At 35.1% G+C, this 20086-nt stretch overlaps 1 protein-coding gene across 2 annotated transcripts in view; it reads left to right on the plus strand.

The window, feature by feature from the left end:
* LOC125663226 (uncharacterized) overlaps positions 1–9336 on the plus strand; it is a 74832-nt gene extending 65496 nt beyond the window's left edge. For both annotated transcript variants that reach the window (XM_056146109.1, XM_056146110.1), the window contains exons 36-37: positions 4706–4841; positions 6251–9336. In XM_056146109.1, coding sequence (XP_056002084.1) covers positions 4706–4841; positions 6251–6328 — 214 coding nt within the window. In that variant the 3' untranslated portion in view covers positions 6329–9336. The remainder of the gene's footprint in view (positions 1–4705; positions 4842–6250) is intronic.
* Positions 9337–20086: the final 10750 nt, after the last annotated feature.

The following is a 20086-nucleotide window of genomic DNA, read 5'->3' on the forward strand; positions in this document are numbered from 1 at the left end:
AAGAAAAAAGATATTGGAGATGAAAGGTCAAAACTCGCCGAAATCGGCGAAAAATTTTGGCATCCATTTTTTCAGGTCCAGGCGAGCGTTTAGGCAAATCGCCTCCGGTCAAATCGAATCCCCTACAAATCTTCTAAAATGTTTACTCTATCTTGTGTAGAAATTTCAAGACTCTAGCTTCAAAACTAACGGAGGAGATGCGTGGACAACAAGGCCCTTCAAAAAGTCACTAAAAGAGAGATAACTCCTGACCGGAAGTGACGTCAAGCACGAAATTTTGCAAGCAAAGTCTCGTCACCAAAAGACATCTTTCCTGACAATTTCGTGAAAATCGATCGAGAAATGGCTGAAAAAACGCGTGTACTACCAAGGAAAATAATAATAATAAAAAAAAAATAATAATAATAATGAAGAAGAAGAGACGGAAGACCTTAACTAGACACAATCTCGTTGCGAGCAACGAGTAGGTCTTCCGTCCGATTTGTTGATGCACTCGGAGTTAAAAAAAAAAAAAAGACAAATGAGTCCCAATTTAGTTTCCGACTTTAAGACACTTTAGATATAATCAATTTTTCATATCATAAGCTTCTGAAGCAAAGTTGCGGTGAAATTCGTTTGAAATTCGACTCTCCAGGCGAGCCATAAGGCCCGCGGGCCTATTTCTTGATGTCATTTGTTAGCCCTCTATAGACTCAACAACTTTAGTTCTATATGTCTTTACAAAATATTTACCTGTAAAAAGTTATTGAGATCGACCGATGTCGACAAAAAATCGACTCTACAGGCGAGCCATTAGGACCATAGGCCTATTTTTTGATATCAATCGATAGATCTCGATAAACTGAACAACTTTTGTTCAATATGTCCTTACAAAATATTGACCAGTTACAAGTTTTTGAAATCGACTGATATCGACAAAAATCGACTCTACAGGCGAGCCATGAGGCCCACAGACCCATTTTTTGATATTGATCGATAGGTTATGACACATTGAACAGCTTTTGTTCAATAATACTTTTCAAAAAATATGTCGTTTTAAAGATATGAGGCGTCAAATATTTACGATTTTGGCCCTTAAAATCTCTAATTACGTAACATATGACCTACTTTTTGATTTGATAAGATCAAGCTCGTTGAGATGAACATTTCCGCTTCTACAACTTATTATAAAATATTAATAGTTTCTGAGATATTCTCAAAAACATTTGGACCCTTCTGAACCCCTAATTTAAAGGGCCAGCCCGTTTTGCTTGATATCGTAAGAAAGGCCTTGTCATTTTAAATATTTTTTGCTCAACAAGTCTTTAGAAATTCTTTACCGTTCTCCAGTTATCTCTACAAGAAATATTTAGGGGCCAAACTGTAGCTCCCTAACGGGGCCACATAGGGAAAAAACGAAATGTACATATTGTTTAGATTATCATTCTGAACAACTTTTGTTCAATAATGCTTTTCAAAATATTTGTCGTTTTCAAGATATGAGGCGTCAATTATTTATGATTTTGGCCCTTAAAATCCCTTATTATGTAACATATGACCTACTTTTTGATTTGATAAGAACAAGCTCGTTTAGATGAACATTTCCGCTTCAATGACTTATTACAAAATATTAATAGTTTCTGAGATATTCTCATAAACCTTTGGACCCTTCTGGGCCCCTAATTTAAAGGGTCAGCCCCTTTTGCTTGATATCGTAAGAAAGGTCATGACATTTCAAACATTTTTTGTTCAACAAGTATTTAGAAATTCTTTACCGTTCTCGAGTTATTTCTAGAAGTAATCTTTAGGGGCCAAACTGTAGCTCCCTAACGGGGCCACATAGGGTAAAAACGAAATATGCATATTGTTCAGATCATTATTCTGAACAACTTTTGTTCTTTATTGCTTTTCAAAATATTTGTTGTTTTCGAGATACAAGGGGTAAAAAATTTATGGTTTTGGCCCTTAAAATCCCTTATTACGTAACATATGACCTAAATTTTTATCTGAATAGATTTGGATTGTTCAGATGAACATTTTTTGTTCTTTGACTTATACCAAAATATTAACGATTTTTGAGATATTTGATCTAGACTTTGAACCCTTCTAGATCCCTAATATAAGGGGCTAGCCCCTAAATCTTGATATTTTCGAAAAGATCTCGTAAATGTGCACAACTTTTGTTCTACATGTCTTAACAAAATATTTGCAAGAAAAAAGATATTGGAGATGAAAGGTCAAAACTCGCCGAAATCGGCGAAACATTTTGGCATCCATTTTTTCAGGTCCAGGCGAGCGTTTAGGCAAATCGCCTCCGGTCAAATCGAATCCCCCACAAATCTTCTAAAATGTTTACTCTATCTTGTGTAGAAATTTCAAGACTCTAGCTTCAAAACTAACGAAGGAGATGCGTGGACAACAAGGCCCTTCAAAAGGTCACTAAAAGAGAGATAACTCCTGACCGGAAGTGACGTCAAGCACGAAATTTTGCAAGCAAAGTCTCGTCACCAAACGACATCTTTCCTGAAAATTTCGTGAAAATCGATCGAGAAATGGCTGAGAAAAACGCGTGTACTACCAAGGAAAATAATAATAATAATAATAATAATAATGAAGAAGAAGAACGCGAACAATAATAGTAAGGTCTTCCGCAGGAGACGGAAGACCTTAATAAACAGTAGAATCACTAGAAGGTCTTCCGTTTTCAACGGAAGACCTTAATAAACCACTGACGCTTTTTACGGAGGGAATTAAAATTATTATGTATCATGAATGCATATAACAGGCTTTTTGAAAAACATTAAAATCAATGCTCCGTGTCATGGTAGGTATTGGCACAATAAACAATTTCAATGCTTAGCGGTCTTCAGTGTCTCTCTCGCACACATATGGGTCTTACTCTGTGGTATTTGACTTCTATTCATCATTGGACATTGAATGGGCATGCAATTACAATCAGTCACACCAACAAGCAAGGTTTTCTTTCGGGGAAAATATAATATTTGTTTTATTTTTTGCCATCATGATCAATGTACACTTGATGGCACTTAGTTCCACTTTCGACATGCCCAGTAATCCGTGTTTGTCCTCTTCCTTTGTTAAGTTTATTACATTGACCACTTCATTTTCTTCATTTCTATTTCCACTTTTCATTTAAACTAGTCAGTAACAAATACTGATGTAATTGGAAGCGACACTGTTTGATTAATAAGGTCCCTTTTTATACATTTATATATCAGAAATTAATATGGTGCACATTGCATGGATCACAATTACCATCTCCCTCAATAATGGGAGTGTGGTAAGACATCAGTGGGGATATCAATTTGACATATATTACAATTTATAGAAGATAATGTAGATTTATGTTTTAGGACCGGTTCTACAATACATTCAAGAGTCTACAGAAGAAGAATGCAACCATTATCGCAATTCACCTTTGAATTAGAACGCTTTGGCCGATATAGTATTGCGTTGTGTGACGACTCAATTGAATCTGTTTGTAATACAATTGCGAAATGCAACAGAAACTCTCATTGGTCCATATGTATAAGTCCGCCCAAATTCCCTTATACGGGAGTAGTCAGCATTTGAAAACATGACGGCCAGATGCTAGATGGAAAAAAACTTCAAAGGAAGAAAGAGAAAAAGTTGTATTCTTGTGTTGTTGTCTCATAAATTTAATATAAAAAAAATTCCTAACATATTTTCCTACTATACTTGTGTCCAAACATACCTTCAAATATTTATTAAAGCCCCATACGACCCAAAAACTCGATCACAGCTTTTGATGATTTCGTTCGTAGACATAGCCATGTTAGGTAGCCAGTCAATTCGAATCCCGGTTCATTTCCATATTGGCACAATAGCGTCTAGATGTGTACTAATTCCCCACAAATATTTTAGCTAAATTGTTTAAATAATATACCACCCCAGTCCTATTAAATGATAATTATTCAAAAAGCTAAACTCACGGCAGTGCGGCTTTCATTAGTCATGAGCGGCCGCGCCGGCCGATCTCCATCTAATGGGCTTATGTAGCATTTTCGTTCATCTAGAGCTTATTTTACCTAATTACAAAAACTGGTACAAAAATGTTTTAATTTCTATTAATTATTCGTGTTGATAATAAATGAAGAGCGAATACATAACTTACAACCGATTTTATGAATAGATACCAATAGCAAGAGTTCGAATTGACCGGCTACCTAAGATGGCTACGTCAACAAACGAAATCATTTGAAGCTGCGAGTTTTCGGGTGGTGTGTGGCTTTAATGAATATTTGAAGGTATGTTTGGACGCAAGTATATAGTAGGAAAATATGTTAAGATTTTTTTATATTGAGTTTATGAGACAGCAACACAAGAATACACCGATTTCAGGCCTCAACCGTCCGCAGCTTTTTGTGACCTGTAAATCGAAGGTTTTTATAAGAGGTGGATCTTTTCAGAGAGCTATGTACAGTTCTCCAGCTACACTGAATCCGCTCGAGAAAGTGGGCGGGCTGTAATCGGTCAATGAAAACTCTTGTTGTATTACATCAAACATGTCATTCAAATTGTTCAATCGTCTCATTCAATTGTGTCGTCACACAACGCAATACTATATCGGGTAAAGCGTTCTAATTCAAAGGTGAATTGCGATAATATTAGGTTGTGTTATTGATGTGAGTTTCGTATCTATATATCTTACATTTAGAATGTTTAACTTTTGTGTTTTACACAGAGATGGCGCTTCCATGTGCGGTATTTTCTGTGCCGTCCACAACCTGATAGAACAGATCACCTTAGATGATGGCGTGGATGTGTTCACTGCTGTTCGACAGCTTCAAATCAGGAGACCGGAATTCTGTGCAAACCTTGTACGTACATGGAATAGTCATGGAATTAATTAAAATCTGGTATAATGTAATGTATTGTGCAGGGTTGGAAACAATCTTGAGACACAGATTGTGTATCCTACTTCAGAAAATATAGCAAGATTAATGGAATTCCCTATGTACCAATGTTAAAGCGAGGTACGTATTTTTCCCACGAATCTTAAAAATACCCATGAGACGTATCCATTTAAGTGAACAAAATTTCTTGCGGGACGTTAAACCATATTCAACCAACCAATCAACCCATGGAACCATTCAAATCTTCACAGGATTTCCAGTTTCATTGAAGATTTTAAAATGAAATTAAAGATCACTTCGAGTATAAACTTTATCTTATATTTAATTTTATTTCTGAATCGACCCCATCCCATTCAAAGATATATTTTATCTAGTAGTTCGTTTGAGTTTTCCAGCCCAATTTGCACTGTTTGATTGTTTTGGTTCAAATCCGCAGCTATGTTTTCTGACGTGAAGGGGAATCACAATTGTTTAAATGTAAAACGTATATGGTAGCAATTTTGATGCACCAGATGCGCATTTCGACAAATAATGTCTCTTCAGGGATGCTCAACCGAATTTTTTTTGAATCCGACATAATAAACTTGTAGGAGCTTTTTTCGGAAAAACAGTGCCAAAAACTGGAGTCAAATTCGTCTAAGGACAAGAGCTAAGCATGGGGGAGATAATCCTTAATTTTGAAATGAATTTCTAAATTTTATCACAGCAATTAAACATACATCCATAAAGAGCTATATATTATCGAAATATAAATGAATGTAATGTGGAATAAGTATAGGAATGGGATCTGGAGTGTGTGTGGTACTGTATGTATGTGTAAACAATTCACTAAATCCATAGTGATGTGTATATTAAAGTAAACCAGGATATCTCAGTTTTCTGCTTTTAATACGTTGATAAAATTGTCAGGCAATGCTTATTTATGTACATGTAATTGTCAAACCCTGATTTTGGGGAAATGATGACGTCGAAACAGGGATTTAAAGTTTAACAACATTGTAGTTCAATAGTGTCTGTCTAGCTCGGGTTGAGGCGGGTTTTTAATGTGAGCATGACGATGTGTTTAGTGACAACACTTTTCTTCGATTTACAGTTAATCGTCTACATTGAAAACAAAACTTAAATTGTATTTTTGAACTGATCATTTCAGAAAATAAAAAAATCGAGATTACATGTGTAAATAAATGGAAAAAAAATTAACAAAATAAAAAGGGTGAAATAAGAATAAAGCAGAACATTGAAAAACACTTTCTTTATTGATCCCTATGAAATCTCTACATGATTGGTCAGTTTTCTGTTTGAATTAAGACTAAACGCAATAAACATGCATATCGGTGCACTTCTTTGTCATTACAAAGTATTACTATTTTCAGGAGGAATATGGGCTGGTATACAGAGCGGTTCACGATCACATCCAGAGTACTTCAGAGAACATCTACTCCAACCAATAGAATGTTCCAAAAAACCAATAATATGCTGCCAAACATATACTACAACCAATAGAATGTTCCAAAACAACATATATTATGTTTCAAAACAACCAATAATATGCTGCCAAACATCTACTTCAAGTAATAGAATGTTCCAAACATGTTACAACCAATAGGGTGTTTCAGGACATCTGCCATAACTAATTGAATGCTTCAAAACTCTCGCAACGTTTACTAGTATACACTTAAGTACTACACCAACTAGAGCGTGCCATAATATCCATTGCAACAAAAATTTCTTCCACGAGTAATGGAGAACTGCGGACAACATGGCTATACTGTTAAAGTGGTTATTTATCCTGTGGGTTAAGTACGCTTTTTTCCGCGTCCAACATTACGCTCGGGGAAAATACGCTGTAACTAAATATAACTTACATTATATCACATATTTATAACTATACGCGTGGGTGGAATTTACGGGCGTTTTATGTGACCTGGTAATTAGTGTAAATTTCCCCCATGTGTAAATAACACTTTTACAGTATTCTGTAGAAAGATTCTTAAGTAGGTTAAAGATACTTTAACCACTTAGATAGAGACGCCACCAGCTGAAGATGAAGTGTCACATAATTAGACCGATTATGTTGCAGTGATTGTTAAATGAGATTGTTTTAGAGAATTCACAACAAACTAAAAAAAAAAAAACACTTATAGCTGATAACATCTTTAGAGTATATAGTCAAATTTATATCCTTATGCATCGTTTTCATTACTTTTTGTCATTGCATCATCTTTTTATTACATCATCATTATTATTACTATTAATATTATTTTCTTATTTATTATTACGACTATTAATCTTGTGAATACTTAGGAATTTACGTGTATCATAAGCAGTGATGATGATTACGGATGCAGAAAAGCGAAGATATAAATTGTTTCAAATATTAATACATTCATAATCAAGTTGATTGATAACACGATTAAACCTTTATTGACATGTAAGTATTTATATTAATTAGGATAGCAAAATACATATAGGTATAAATCTTTTCATAATTCGAATCTCAAGCATCTCCGGAAATAATACCCTACATAATCCTTAATCCCTCTGAATAGTTTACATAAAGCTACCGTTAGACTGATGAAGAGATTGGAAAATAGATTTATAACCACATAGAATTGTTTTTTACCATTAATGCAGATACGATATATATATATATATATATATATATATATATATATATATATATACATGAATTGCTTTTTTTTTTACTTCATATGGAAGATATGTCATAACCAGACACCGAGGTTGACTGATCAAAGTGCGTCCATCGTCTGATGAGTACCCTACGTCTGATTTATAGTACACCTTTGTTGATTTTCACCACACATATGCTCATCTCACCCTAACATGCTTGAATAAGCGTTATGTCAATTTCGTTGCCCCTCTGGGAAAATTATTACAAAATGCGAAATAGAGTAATTTGGAACACATTTCTGTAATGTCAAACCACGCTTCTTTCAGCGATATTCTATAGAAGCATGCAATGCTCCAATGGCTTGGAGTTCTAGGGGATCGTGGGTTTATTGAATTAAGACTACACTACAAGAAGATAATTGCATGTTATTTTAGAAAACATTTAAAGACTTGTTTCACATACTCTGGCCTCACCTCGAAGATTTAAAAAATTAACAGCTGTGTTTCTCGTGGAAAGAATCTATTAAAAGTCTCTAAAGTGAATGGAAGTCTGAAATGTGATAAAAAGAGTCCAGTGTGATCACATTGTCTCTGGATGTTAAACTTATACGGTACCAATTTTGATGCACCAGATGTGCATTTCGACAATTGATTGATTGAATATTGTTTAACGTCCCTCTCGAGAATATTTCACTCATATGGAGACGTCACCACTGCCGGTGAAGGGCTGCACAATTTAGGCATATGCTCGTCGCTTATGGACATTGAGCAGGGAGGGATCTTTATCGTGCCACACCTGCTGTAACACGGGACCTCGGTTTTTGCGGTTTCATCCAAAGGGCCGCCCCATGTCTCTTCAGTGATATATCATGAGTATATGTTATACAATAGGATACTGATATATGATGAAAAGCTATATCACATGTGAAAACAACATGCATGTGCATTAATTATGTGTAAAGGGCATTGGGGTGCGATATTGCACTTTTTCATCCAATAGCTTGGCTAATATGACTTAAACGTAAACATAATTCCTCTTTACGAACATTATAAGACTATATTATGGAGCTTAAAACATGGTTAGATCACCATCACTTCACAAAACCGAGGCAACCTCAATGGAATTGATTATGAAATACTGTCAATAAGACTAAAGAGTTAGCCAAACTTATTATGAAATATTTATGTAAATAAAACTAAATACTTCGCTAAACTTATATATCAATGGTAATTAATATAAAATTACATCATTATTTCTTTTTGCATTATAACAGTTACACGTAAAAACAATTTGAAAATATACTGGGACAATATAAAATCCACATTTTTTTGTGGGATTCACATTTCGGAAATTTGTAAGAAACATAAACGTCTCGTCGATATTAAGTTTGTGGACAGTTCGTTAGTGTTATTCCTTATGAATGAAATATATACTTTGTTGAAAAACTTCAAATTTCAAAGTTTGACGTCTCGAATAGTCGTCAAGGCAAATAGCATTTCTGTTTATCAAAGGAAATTGTTCAAAAGAAATGAAGAAAAAAAAAACCCCAGAAGTTGCATAACGACTGATGATAGATTAACTCAACGAAACTTACAAGTATTGCAACAACTTGCAGAAATGTATATTTTATTATTCTAATTATTATCATCATGGATATTTTGTTTTTGTTTTCATGTCTTTGAAAGTTGTATGCTGTAATTTTATCCATATTTCATGTACATAAATATGTCATACGAATTTTTTTTATTGCATTCGAATTCCTATCATTTGAATTATATGTATTCTCTTTCTTGGTAATAATTTTGTGCAATATATTCCAAAAGTCATTTTCGTTCTAAGCTATCATTTGAATACTTGCGTTTTGATGACTTCTTTCAAATCTTGAGCAACAGAGAGCTGGAAATGCAAGACCTCATCATCATTGTCATAGCAATGTCCTCAAACAAACACAGTACCATGGTCATACAACATGAAAAAAGCCAAGCGTGGTCACGGGGTCACACGCAATGTCATGATGAGAATTCTGTTTTATTTGATTTCGCATACTTGAGTTTCAGTCTTAACTCGTATGAATACCTGCCTGAGAGAGAGAGAGAGAGAGAGAGAGAGAGAGAGAGAGAGAGAGAGAGAGACTGAGAGAGAGACAGACAGAGACAGAGCGACAGAGAGAGAGAGAGACAGAGAAAGTAACCCGGTTATACCTTTACAACAATTGCAGCTGGTGAGAGGTGGCATTTAAAAATCAGGACGTCCCAGAGAACGATTTTCACCTACAGTACGGCCAACGCGGATCCCGTATTCTCCCCCCCCCCCCCCCCCCCGCGAGATAGAGCTACCGCGGTATATCTCAGGTAACGCTGCATATCCCGCGCTCCCCCGCAGTCCCGCTGTCCTCGCCGCGGTCTCACTTGTAGATGATTAATGCCATCAACAAACGCGAGTTATCTCCCGTTAACGTAAAAAAAAATATATATATACTGATCATAAACTGAAAACAGATCGTTTCTGCAGCAATACTATACTATAAATAAATCATTAAATTGCCATATACATGTGCATGTATCGCTTGTAAAACACATTTTACAAACATTTCTCATGTTACCTTTATTGAACCACACATTCAATATAAGGGTAGATTACCATATACCAATGTCGGAAGATGACCATATGCAGGTGCATATATATACACTTTATCCGTAAAACGGTAAAGGCAACTTCGCGAAAACTGATTATCCCTGTCAGTATGAATCACATATTAATTGTTTTTCAGGAATTCAATTATATACAATGTATTTGTACAAATATTTAAAAACAAAACATGGATAAAATAAATTTATATCAAAGTAAGGAAAGGAAAACCTTGCGTCAGCAAATTCTAATCTTTATGAAATTTGAGAGAGAGAGAGAGAGAGAGAGAGAGAGAGAGAGAGAGAGAGAGAGAGAGAGAGAAAGAGAGTACTATTTATCATAGCTGACTGGACTGTGAAGAAACGGTCATGGGTATGTGTATATCTGTTACATAACACGCCCTGTCTGCTCCGATTACCGTCTGCTCCAACGCCCCAGACATCGATCGGCACACGCTGTACCCGTGAAACAGCAAAAGTAACTTCACGAAAACTGATTATCCCTGTTAGTATCAATCACAGATTGGTGGTTTCATAACTTATTTTTCAGGAATATAAGTATATACATGTATTTGTACAAATATATATTAAAAACATGTATCACGCAAATATTAAAGTAGGAAAAGGAAAGCCTAGTATCATCAAACTCTATATAAATTGGAGAGAGGGATAAAACGTGTAAAGTGATGACAATTTTTTACCATTTGACAAAAATCTGCCCAAGTTACGTCTCCATAAACGTGACCCGCAGCATACGAAAGATGTAGATACAAAATGTTAGATTAGAGGGGACAAGTGGTGCGAGGATATGTTCTAATTAATAATCTCTCCAAACCATTTTCCCCCCAATTCGAAAGAGAGTAGTATATAGGTGTCCCTATAGCTATACCTAACACAGTACATATTCTCGTCTAGACATTGTGAAGACGTCCTAACTTAACAAGTTTCATTGTGTAGAGAACGTCTCGGGTATGTGTATATCTGTTACATAACACGTCCTGTCTGCTTCATCGCCCCATACCTCAATCAGTGCACACTTTACCCATGAAACTGCTAAGACAACATTAGACTAGCCACACAAACACCGCTTGGTAATCAATACAAATAAAGCATCAATCTAATTAAAATAAAATATTAACTGGATCCAAATTTTCAAATTTTAATTACATTTCTGGGGCTTTGGACATCTGAGAGAGAGGGGAAAAAACGCAATGCATATTTTAAAGAAGGAAATATTATACCAAAAAGTAGATAACAAGTAAAACACAGGTTTGGGGTATACGCCACCCCTGTCGTATATGTGTGGCCTTCCTTTACAACGTATATTAAATTTTGATTTAACATGCAATTAGAGAGTAATTTTGATGATAATGACATTCATATGTACCGTAATAAAAGGAATTAGTAAGTTCAGGGACCTATATACTAACGTTAGTATATAGGTCCCTGGTAAGTTGTAAGCGAGGAAACCAGCACTTGACGAAGGAGTTAAAAACAAACACCCTAGTTTAATTACTGGTAAAATTTGTTGGGTATAGGTAATTGTAAGCTGATAAGCAGATCGCATGCCCTGAAGTAGGGTCATTACCATTTTGACATCCTGTATTCGATGCGTTGAACATATACACACAGGGTCTTCTCCCCCGTGTGTTGTTTTAAGAACACGTGCAGCAGGGACCCAACAGGTGTACATATAAACGATGTTCGATTGAAATGAGAAAACAAAAATCTTTCTTTTAGCATAATATACAATTTACTTTTTATTATTCTTAAAACATACCAAAATAATATTTTGTTACTAATAAAGCTTTGAACCAATTCTCGAAATCTACACAAACACCATTAAAACAGACAGAACATATTAATCTTGCACTCGGATGCGGTCATTTGTAGATCTATTTGTATTATTTTTTCACTGTAAAAATATTAGCACACAGCTCCTAATCCTTATCATTAAATGTAGCATAAAAATACTATGAAAAACAAAATTAAATGCTGGTTTTTTGTTTTTGTTTTTTTTTTTTAGAATAAAAAAAATGGAGGTGTATTAAATATGCTAAATCCTAAGTATATCTGGTTTTAGTAGGTCCCTGATTTATTTTTCATTTTTTTCTAAAATGATTTATTTAATATACCGGTATGTAATGCGAGATAGCTGTCCATAAGCAAGCCGTACTCATTTTTTGCCGACGAATGAAATAGCTATCGTACAGTTAGTTTGTCCTAACAGGTAAATAGCGGCACTTCACACCGCGGCGGTGTAAATCTGCCCCGCGATGAAATCCCGCGGAGGGATAGCGCGGGAAGGATTAACATACCGCGGGGGGATCTAATACGGGATCCGCAATGGCCGTACTGTAGCATAGGCTTCACCTAGTGCCAATTGTAGAGGGAGCCGTTACTGATGTTCCCTAAACACCCCCATTTTAAAAGTGGAGTTATTTGATTTGTAGCAATATTCCATTATCACCTGCATATGGTGTTTATATATCTCAACTGATTCGATATGCAAGAGCTTGTTCTGGGTATAGTCAGTTTTTAAATCGAGGTATGCTACTGACAAACAAGTTGATGGTACAGGGATTTCAACAGTCTCGATTGAAGTCAGCATTTCGCAAATTCTATGGTCGTTATAACGATCTAGTTCGTCAATACAACCTCGCATTGGGTCAAATGCTGTCTGATGTGTTTCATACCGATTGTTAAGCCGTTCTTGGCACACTGATTTTGACTGCGGATAACTCCGTTTACCTGATCAGGATATGGGGCTCACGGCGGGTGTGACCGGTCAACAGGGGATGCTTACTCCTCCTAGGCACCTGATCCCACCTCTGGTGTGTCCAGGGGTCCGTGTTTGCCCAACTATCTATTTTGTATTGCTTGTAGGAGTTATGAGATTGATCACTGTTCGTTATCTTCACCTTGCATTTAGGAAATTGATTTGAATCGGTTCATAACCTAACATTATATACGGAAAAACCTCGTATCCTTTATGTTTTGGAGAGCTATATAAATTGAAGCATTATCCAATTAAGATTAACCCAACGTGCATTCACTTCCTAGTCTGTAACTTTCGCCAAGAAAATTTCTCAAGCTTCTCGGATAATACATGCGTATTGTACAATTTCAAATGAAAACTAGTTCTAATTGTAACGGGGACCGTTACATGTGTCCCCCCCCCCTCCGATTAAAAAGTGATGTCATTGTAAAACTATAGCTAAAATCATTTTATTTTAGCCTTTAATTACATGTAGTACGTTTCCTGTGGTCATTTCAGTGCATGTGCAAGAAGAAGAAAGAGAGTAAAAACAATATGCTCCCAAACAAGTTTGTAGAACATAATTAAGTACAGATGTGAGCGCGATAATATTCAGTTTGACGATGGGTCGAATGAATTTTTTTCTTCATTATTTGCCTATATCACAACTCTCAGTCGATTTTATTAAGAAACAAATGTGTAGTATAAACATCATCATATTTGCGCCATCTTGACATGAAACGAACAAAGTCATGTTGCATATCAATATGTTCAGTAGGAATTTATCTTTTAAAAATAGACATTTTGAAAAAAAAATGCCTGTGTCGTTTTTTGACCCAATGGGCTTAATTTTGTAACGTTGTACATTTTCGAGATCTTTATACAAAAGGGAATACTAGTGGTATAAAAACTACACGAGGTAAACGTATGTGGTAAAAAGCTGGTAGAATCTTTAAAAAGAGTATTATCTTTAAGATTATACTAACTGGTAGAAATTTTCTATTTTAAAAACAAAAAAATAACACTTTTTATATCTTGAATAGAATTTGAATTGGTTGCCATGGCAAAACAAATGCATATCGAGCAGCTTTACAAGGTCTACTTCAAACAAATTTTCACTTTAAACATGATATTTGTACCATAAACATTTAAGAAAACATATAAAAATAAATACCAACCGGTCTATATTTCGATGGTAACAAATTGAAAAGAATTATTTCATTTATGCGATTTGTCACTTTGTTTTATAATTGTAAAACTTTTGAAAAGCGCATTGAGCATTTTCATGAACAAAATACAATTCCAGACCAAAAATGATAAATGATGTTTATATTTATTTGTCAAATATAGCAGTATCACATTTATTAGAAATTAAGATGTTGGGCTTTTTATTTGTTTTTATTTCACTTGTTTTGTACTTCAATACAATACAGTATCTTTAATTTCCTGGCGGGTTTTCCATGGTCCCGCTTCGTCATAAATTCCGTGTTTCATTAGCCCGGACATGTCTTATATTCTACATCTTTGAAATGATTTCCCTCTTCTTGTTCCATTGATTGATGCTTGTTGACATAGTTGAACATACGACTGTAACCTTCGCGACAATATAAAGTCCAGTCAGTGTCGGATCTAGAGGGATTACAGAGCATAAACTTACCCAAACTAGGTTATACTCGTATAACTTGCCCCATAATTAAAATCAGTCCTTAAATATACTGATACAGTATATATAGGAAAAAATCGTTGAAAATATATCTAGAACTATTTCACCTAGAGCTTTCATATGTTGTATACATTCTTTGCTACACGACCTCTCATGTTATGCAATGGTGTGCGATTGTGTGGAATGGACCTGAAAATTTGAGCTACTCTTGATACATATCTTACCAATTCAATATTTTTTCAACTATTGAATATAACTCATTTTTTGTATATCGATTGCTTATGACAAGGTCTTCCGTTGCATGATATATGACCATGTGACCTTGGTCTTATTCATAACACCAAGCTGATATTAGTCATAGTGGCGTGTATTTATGTGTTATGTGAATCCATGCTCAGCGAGGTTGATATCCTTTGGGGCTAGGTTTGGGCCACAATATGGGATCAAACTTTTTTTCCTGAAAATAAAGATTGATCAAACATCTTAAAATAAAAAAGCTGAACAATGGCAGGGATAGGTTAGTTCAGGTAAGCGATGTGGCCCATAGGCCTCTTGTTGTTTTTGTCTTTGTGTCGATGGAATACTACTGGTGATTTGAACGTGGTTGTATAATTACGGTAATAGCGCCTATAACTCTAGTTCCAAGGCATTGCAGTTCATTACTTTTGTTACACACATATACTCATCAAGATACATCCACATATTTTTCTTCTCGTCTCGTGTGTATCAAGTTAGTGTAGTAATGACAAATTTATTATTTACCGCCTTATGTATTTTTTTTTACAAATCCACATATATATAATAGTTAATATCATCCAATTATTGAAGAAAAAAATTACAGACACACAGTGAAATTATATTTTGTGTCCGCCGTTTTTTTGTGTCGTGGCCAATTTTTTCCATAAAAAAGATGTGTTGATGCATTGTGGCGTCATCAGTTTAAAAGAAAATCAGTGTGGAGGTCCAGAAAATCAACATCATAAAATATCGAAGTATATGATAAATTCGCATATGCATCAATCAAAATCAAAATCCAAATTTAAATTCTTTTACCTACGCTGTCAATTTGACACCCCCTCCTATTCACAATATATATCGTGATTAATCCACTCACACATAACCCCATTACATTTAAAAGATAAAAACTGATGGACGTGACCGGTCGACAGGGGATGCTTAATCCTCTGAGGCACACGATCCCACCTCTGGTGTACCAGAGGTCCGTGTTTGCACAGCTATCTCTTTTGTATTGCTTATAGGAGTTATGAGTTTGATCACTGTGCATTATATTCACCTTTCATTAGAAGCATTCACTGAACAGGGAAGCGTCCTAATATGGAGTTCAGTAAATCAATGAAGAAGAGAGTGTGCATAAATACACATCATGTTTTATCGTTATTTTCAGTTCAATTGGAAATAAACCATTTTAGGGAACTGTTGGTTAACATGGGTTTGGTGTGTTGTGAATACGAGCTTATATTGTGAACCTGCACTGTTAAACAAACCTCGGATCGATATTTCTGTACAATAATTGTATAGAACAGAGTAGTTCTTGACTAATATTGCATTATTTACCTCGCACGTGTTTTCTTACCTGTTTCCAGATTTTTGAACACACCTTAGAAAAAGAATAAAAATGAACTAAACATCTTATGTGTCCTGTAAATCTCGACGATGAAGGGAAATACATATTGTTTCTGTATTTTCTGACCGTTTGTCTGTCCGTCTGTCTGTCACAAAATCCTGTGAACACTTCTCATCTTATATGACTTACAAGATAGACCTGAAGCGTTGTACAATGATTTATTCTCATATGTAAATATGCACATTTTCCGGTCGGGAGGATCAAAGTATTTTCCTAAAAGTTATAGTGGATCGAAAAGGGGCGGAGGCTGTAGAATAGAGTATGAGTATTTCTCCTCCTATAGGACTTATCAGATAGATTGACAACTTTGAACAATGCTTCATTGAATATTGCAGATGTGCATATTGCCAGGACAGAAGGATTCAATTATTTTCCAAAACGTTATAATGAATCTAAGAGAGGTGGAGTATGTTAAAATAGCTTGTGAACGCTTCTCTTCTAAATATGGCTTATCCGATAGACTTGAAACGTTTTACACTACTTCAATGCCACTTCCAGATGTGCGTATTGTATGGACCGGAAGATCAAATTGTTTTTTGAAAGAGTTATAGTGGCTCTGAGGGGTGTAGTGTGTAAAATAGTTTGTGAACACCCCCTGATCATATTTTCTACCATATACCATGCAGTGAATTAAGGGGAGGATGTTTCATTGGGAACACCTACAAATTGGAGAACTGGGAATACATTTCTCATTAAAACTTCTAGTTATGTTTAAACATACCTGATGTACATTTCATCTTAACATCAAAGTACGTCTGTAGTATGGAAATTAATGAGTAAATAACGACTCGATATATTATTCGTATATTTTTAAATATTTTTCTTAATGATTTATAGTATTCCCAATCGCTACGTTTAAATATTTCAGAAACTATTTTTTGCATGCAGTTCAATTAAATTTAGTTTTGCAAGGTCAATCAGTAGGAGGTAATTCCATTCCGGTACACCGTGAAAGCATTTAAATCACCTATTCATAGTTTTACAAATTTACCTCGTAAACACCCTTAGTTTTTCATCGATATCAAGTAGACATGGTAAACCGATCAAATCATTCTCGGAGAAGTTCACCCAGAATTCACTTCCGTGTTACGCCATCATGCTACAGATAGTTTTGGTTTTATCGGCTTTGCATTTATCCACAGGTTATGGTATGTCCTAGACATATATGTTACATTTACTGTAAATTTGTGCGGTACTTGAATTTCTATGGTTTCTTTTTACATGCCAATATGAATTTCTTTTATACATGTATATTACTAGTAATAACATGCATCAACCCGTGAAATACACATTTGCAATCCCTAAACATGTGTGCAATATATCAACCTTTTTACCATGAACAATTCTATGACTAGTGATACATTTGATCATAAATTTTTACCAATTAATACTGTTTGTACAAATGTACGACTCAAATTATATACAATAATAGCCCCAGATGCAAATTATGCAAATCAAGCAGTAGTGCACCAAAGGAGTTGTAAGACTTTGTAGTACTGGCTGCCTTTAAACGAGGCTGTTGGAACTCCAGTGATAGCATAAGTACATGAATATTATTAACCGAGAAAGACTCTGGTTTCCGATTTCATTTCTCGAATACGTGCCATACCTAAGTAAAATTATACATCATTATAGTTGAGCTGACCTTGACCCAGTGGTCTGAATCAAATATGTTCTAATGTAGAAATGTACACTGTCATTTTGTCAAATGATGTCTCATATGTTGCATACCAATTGTTAGGCCGTTCTTTGCATGTTGAATTTAACTTCGAATTACTCCGTATACCTTATCAAGGTATAGGTCTCACGGCGAATTTGACATGTCGACTGGAGATGTGTACTTCTCCTAGGCACCTGATCCCGTCCCCGATATGTCCAGGGCTTTGTATTTTCCGAACTATTCTTCTGTATTCATTGTAGGAGGTATGATATTGATCACTGCTCGTTATATTCACCTTTCATTCTTTTGGGGATTTATGGGATGTCTTACTGTTCGTTATCATCTCTTTATTGGGGACTTCAAAACCATACATTTTGTTTCATTATTCAAATACATTACAATGCTGACATACAGACACTGACAATATGAAGGGTGGATATAACTAGAGATCAACGTTTTACATACAAGTATGTAGGGGAAATCTTTAAAAATCGTTTCAGAGGACACAGCGCTAAAAAAGTGGAAATTTACATGAAAGATTCTGACATAAAGTAGATCTAAGTTTGTGACAATATCCGAGAGTTTATGGGGTCAAATAGGGGATCAAAGTGTTATATGCTGATATATAGGAACAATCTTTAAAAATATCTCTAGAGTTTTTTTAAGATAGGGCTTTCATATTTTGTACATACATTCTTTACGAAAAGCAATTCATGTAATGTAATGACCTAATTTTTATGGAAATCTTAAATATTCATTATCTCCAAATCAATTAAGAAGAGAATGTCCATAAATACACATCATTTTATTCCGTTGTTTTCAGTTCAATTGGAAATGAAGTATTCTAGGGAATTGTTGGTTAAGACGGGTTTGGTGTGTTGTGACAACGGGTTTCGATTGTAAACGTGCACTGTTAAAAAAACTAGTTCGTGAACACTTCTCCTATATGGCGTATTGGAGCTCATAATATTTATGTTCCTGGTCATGATTTATCACACATACCATGTAGTGCATAAAGGGGGAGGTTTCATTTTGGAGCACTTCCAAATTGGAGAACTGGGAAGACATTTGTTTCTCATAAAAACATCCTCTAGTTATATTAAACATATGTGTTGTACATTTCATCTTAACATCAAAATTATTTTGTAGCATGAAACTCAATGCGTAAACACCGACTCGATATATTTTTCGCATGCTTTCATATATTTCTTGTATTGATTTACAATTTTCCCTCTCGCTGAGTTGAAATATTTCAAAGACCATTTTTACATGTAATTCGATGAGATTAAACATTAAATCACTATGATGTAATTCCCATTGATTCTGGTAGTAAATGCATTTAAATCACCTATTCATAGTATTGCAAACTGACCTCGTAAAACTTCCTGGTTATTCAACCACATCGCGTAACAGATTATTGTCGGGGAAGGTCACCCTGAATTTACTTCCGTGTGTCACTATCATGGACCCCTGGATATACCAGAGGTGGAATAAGGTGCCCAGGAGGAGTAAACATCCCCTGTCGCCCGGTCACACCCGCCGTATGTCTTGTATTATGATCAGGTAAAAGGAGTTATCCGTGACATGTCGACAGAAGATGCGAGCGAAGAACCGCTTAGCAATCAATATGAAACGAGTCAGACAGTATTTGACCCAATGATAAGTTGTATTGGCTAACTAGGTTGTTATAACGACCATGAGATTTTGGAAATGCTAGCTTTAAAGGAAACTGTTGAAACGTTTTCCACGCAACGTAGTTTATTTCAAAATCGAACGATAGGGAACTAATTTTTGAATAAAACAATGAAAAGTACAATTCCAATGTTTTCGACTTTCTAAAATAATTTGAAAATGCTGATTGCGACTATTTAGAAAATTAGGTAATCTCATATCGTATATAATCCAAATGAAAAAAAACAACAACAATAGCGGTGAATTGTAAATGGGATAGAGGAATTTTAACACCCCCTTTTGCTCTGAATTATATGATATATCATTTTGTACCATTATTGGACCTCAAACACCCCCTTTACTTCAAGGACGAACCTCAACACGTTAATAGTTGGATCCTGTTGAGTATGTATACAAATATGTTTGTTTAATGAGTGTAGTTGTGCTTAAAGAACACCGAAGTGTGCCATATACATGGATTATCAATGTGGTTACTGTAGATAGAAAATAGCCCCATATACAAATGCTTTATTTCTATTAACTACCCTCTGAC

The sequence above is a fragment of the Ostrea edulis genome, chromosome 8, assembly GCF_947568905.1.
Source record: "Ostrea edulis chromosome 8, xbOstEdul1.1, whole genome shotgun sequence".
Taxonomy (NCBI): domain Eukaryota; kingdom Metazoa; phylum Mollusca; class Bivalvia; order Ostreida; family Ostreidae; genus Ostrea; species Ostrea edulis.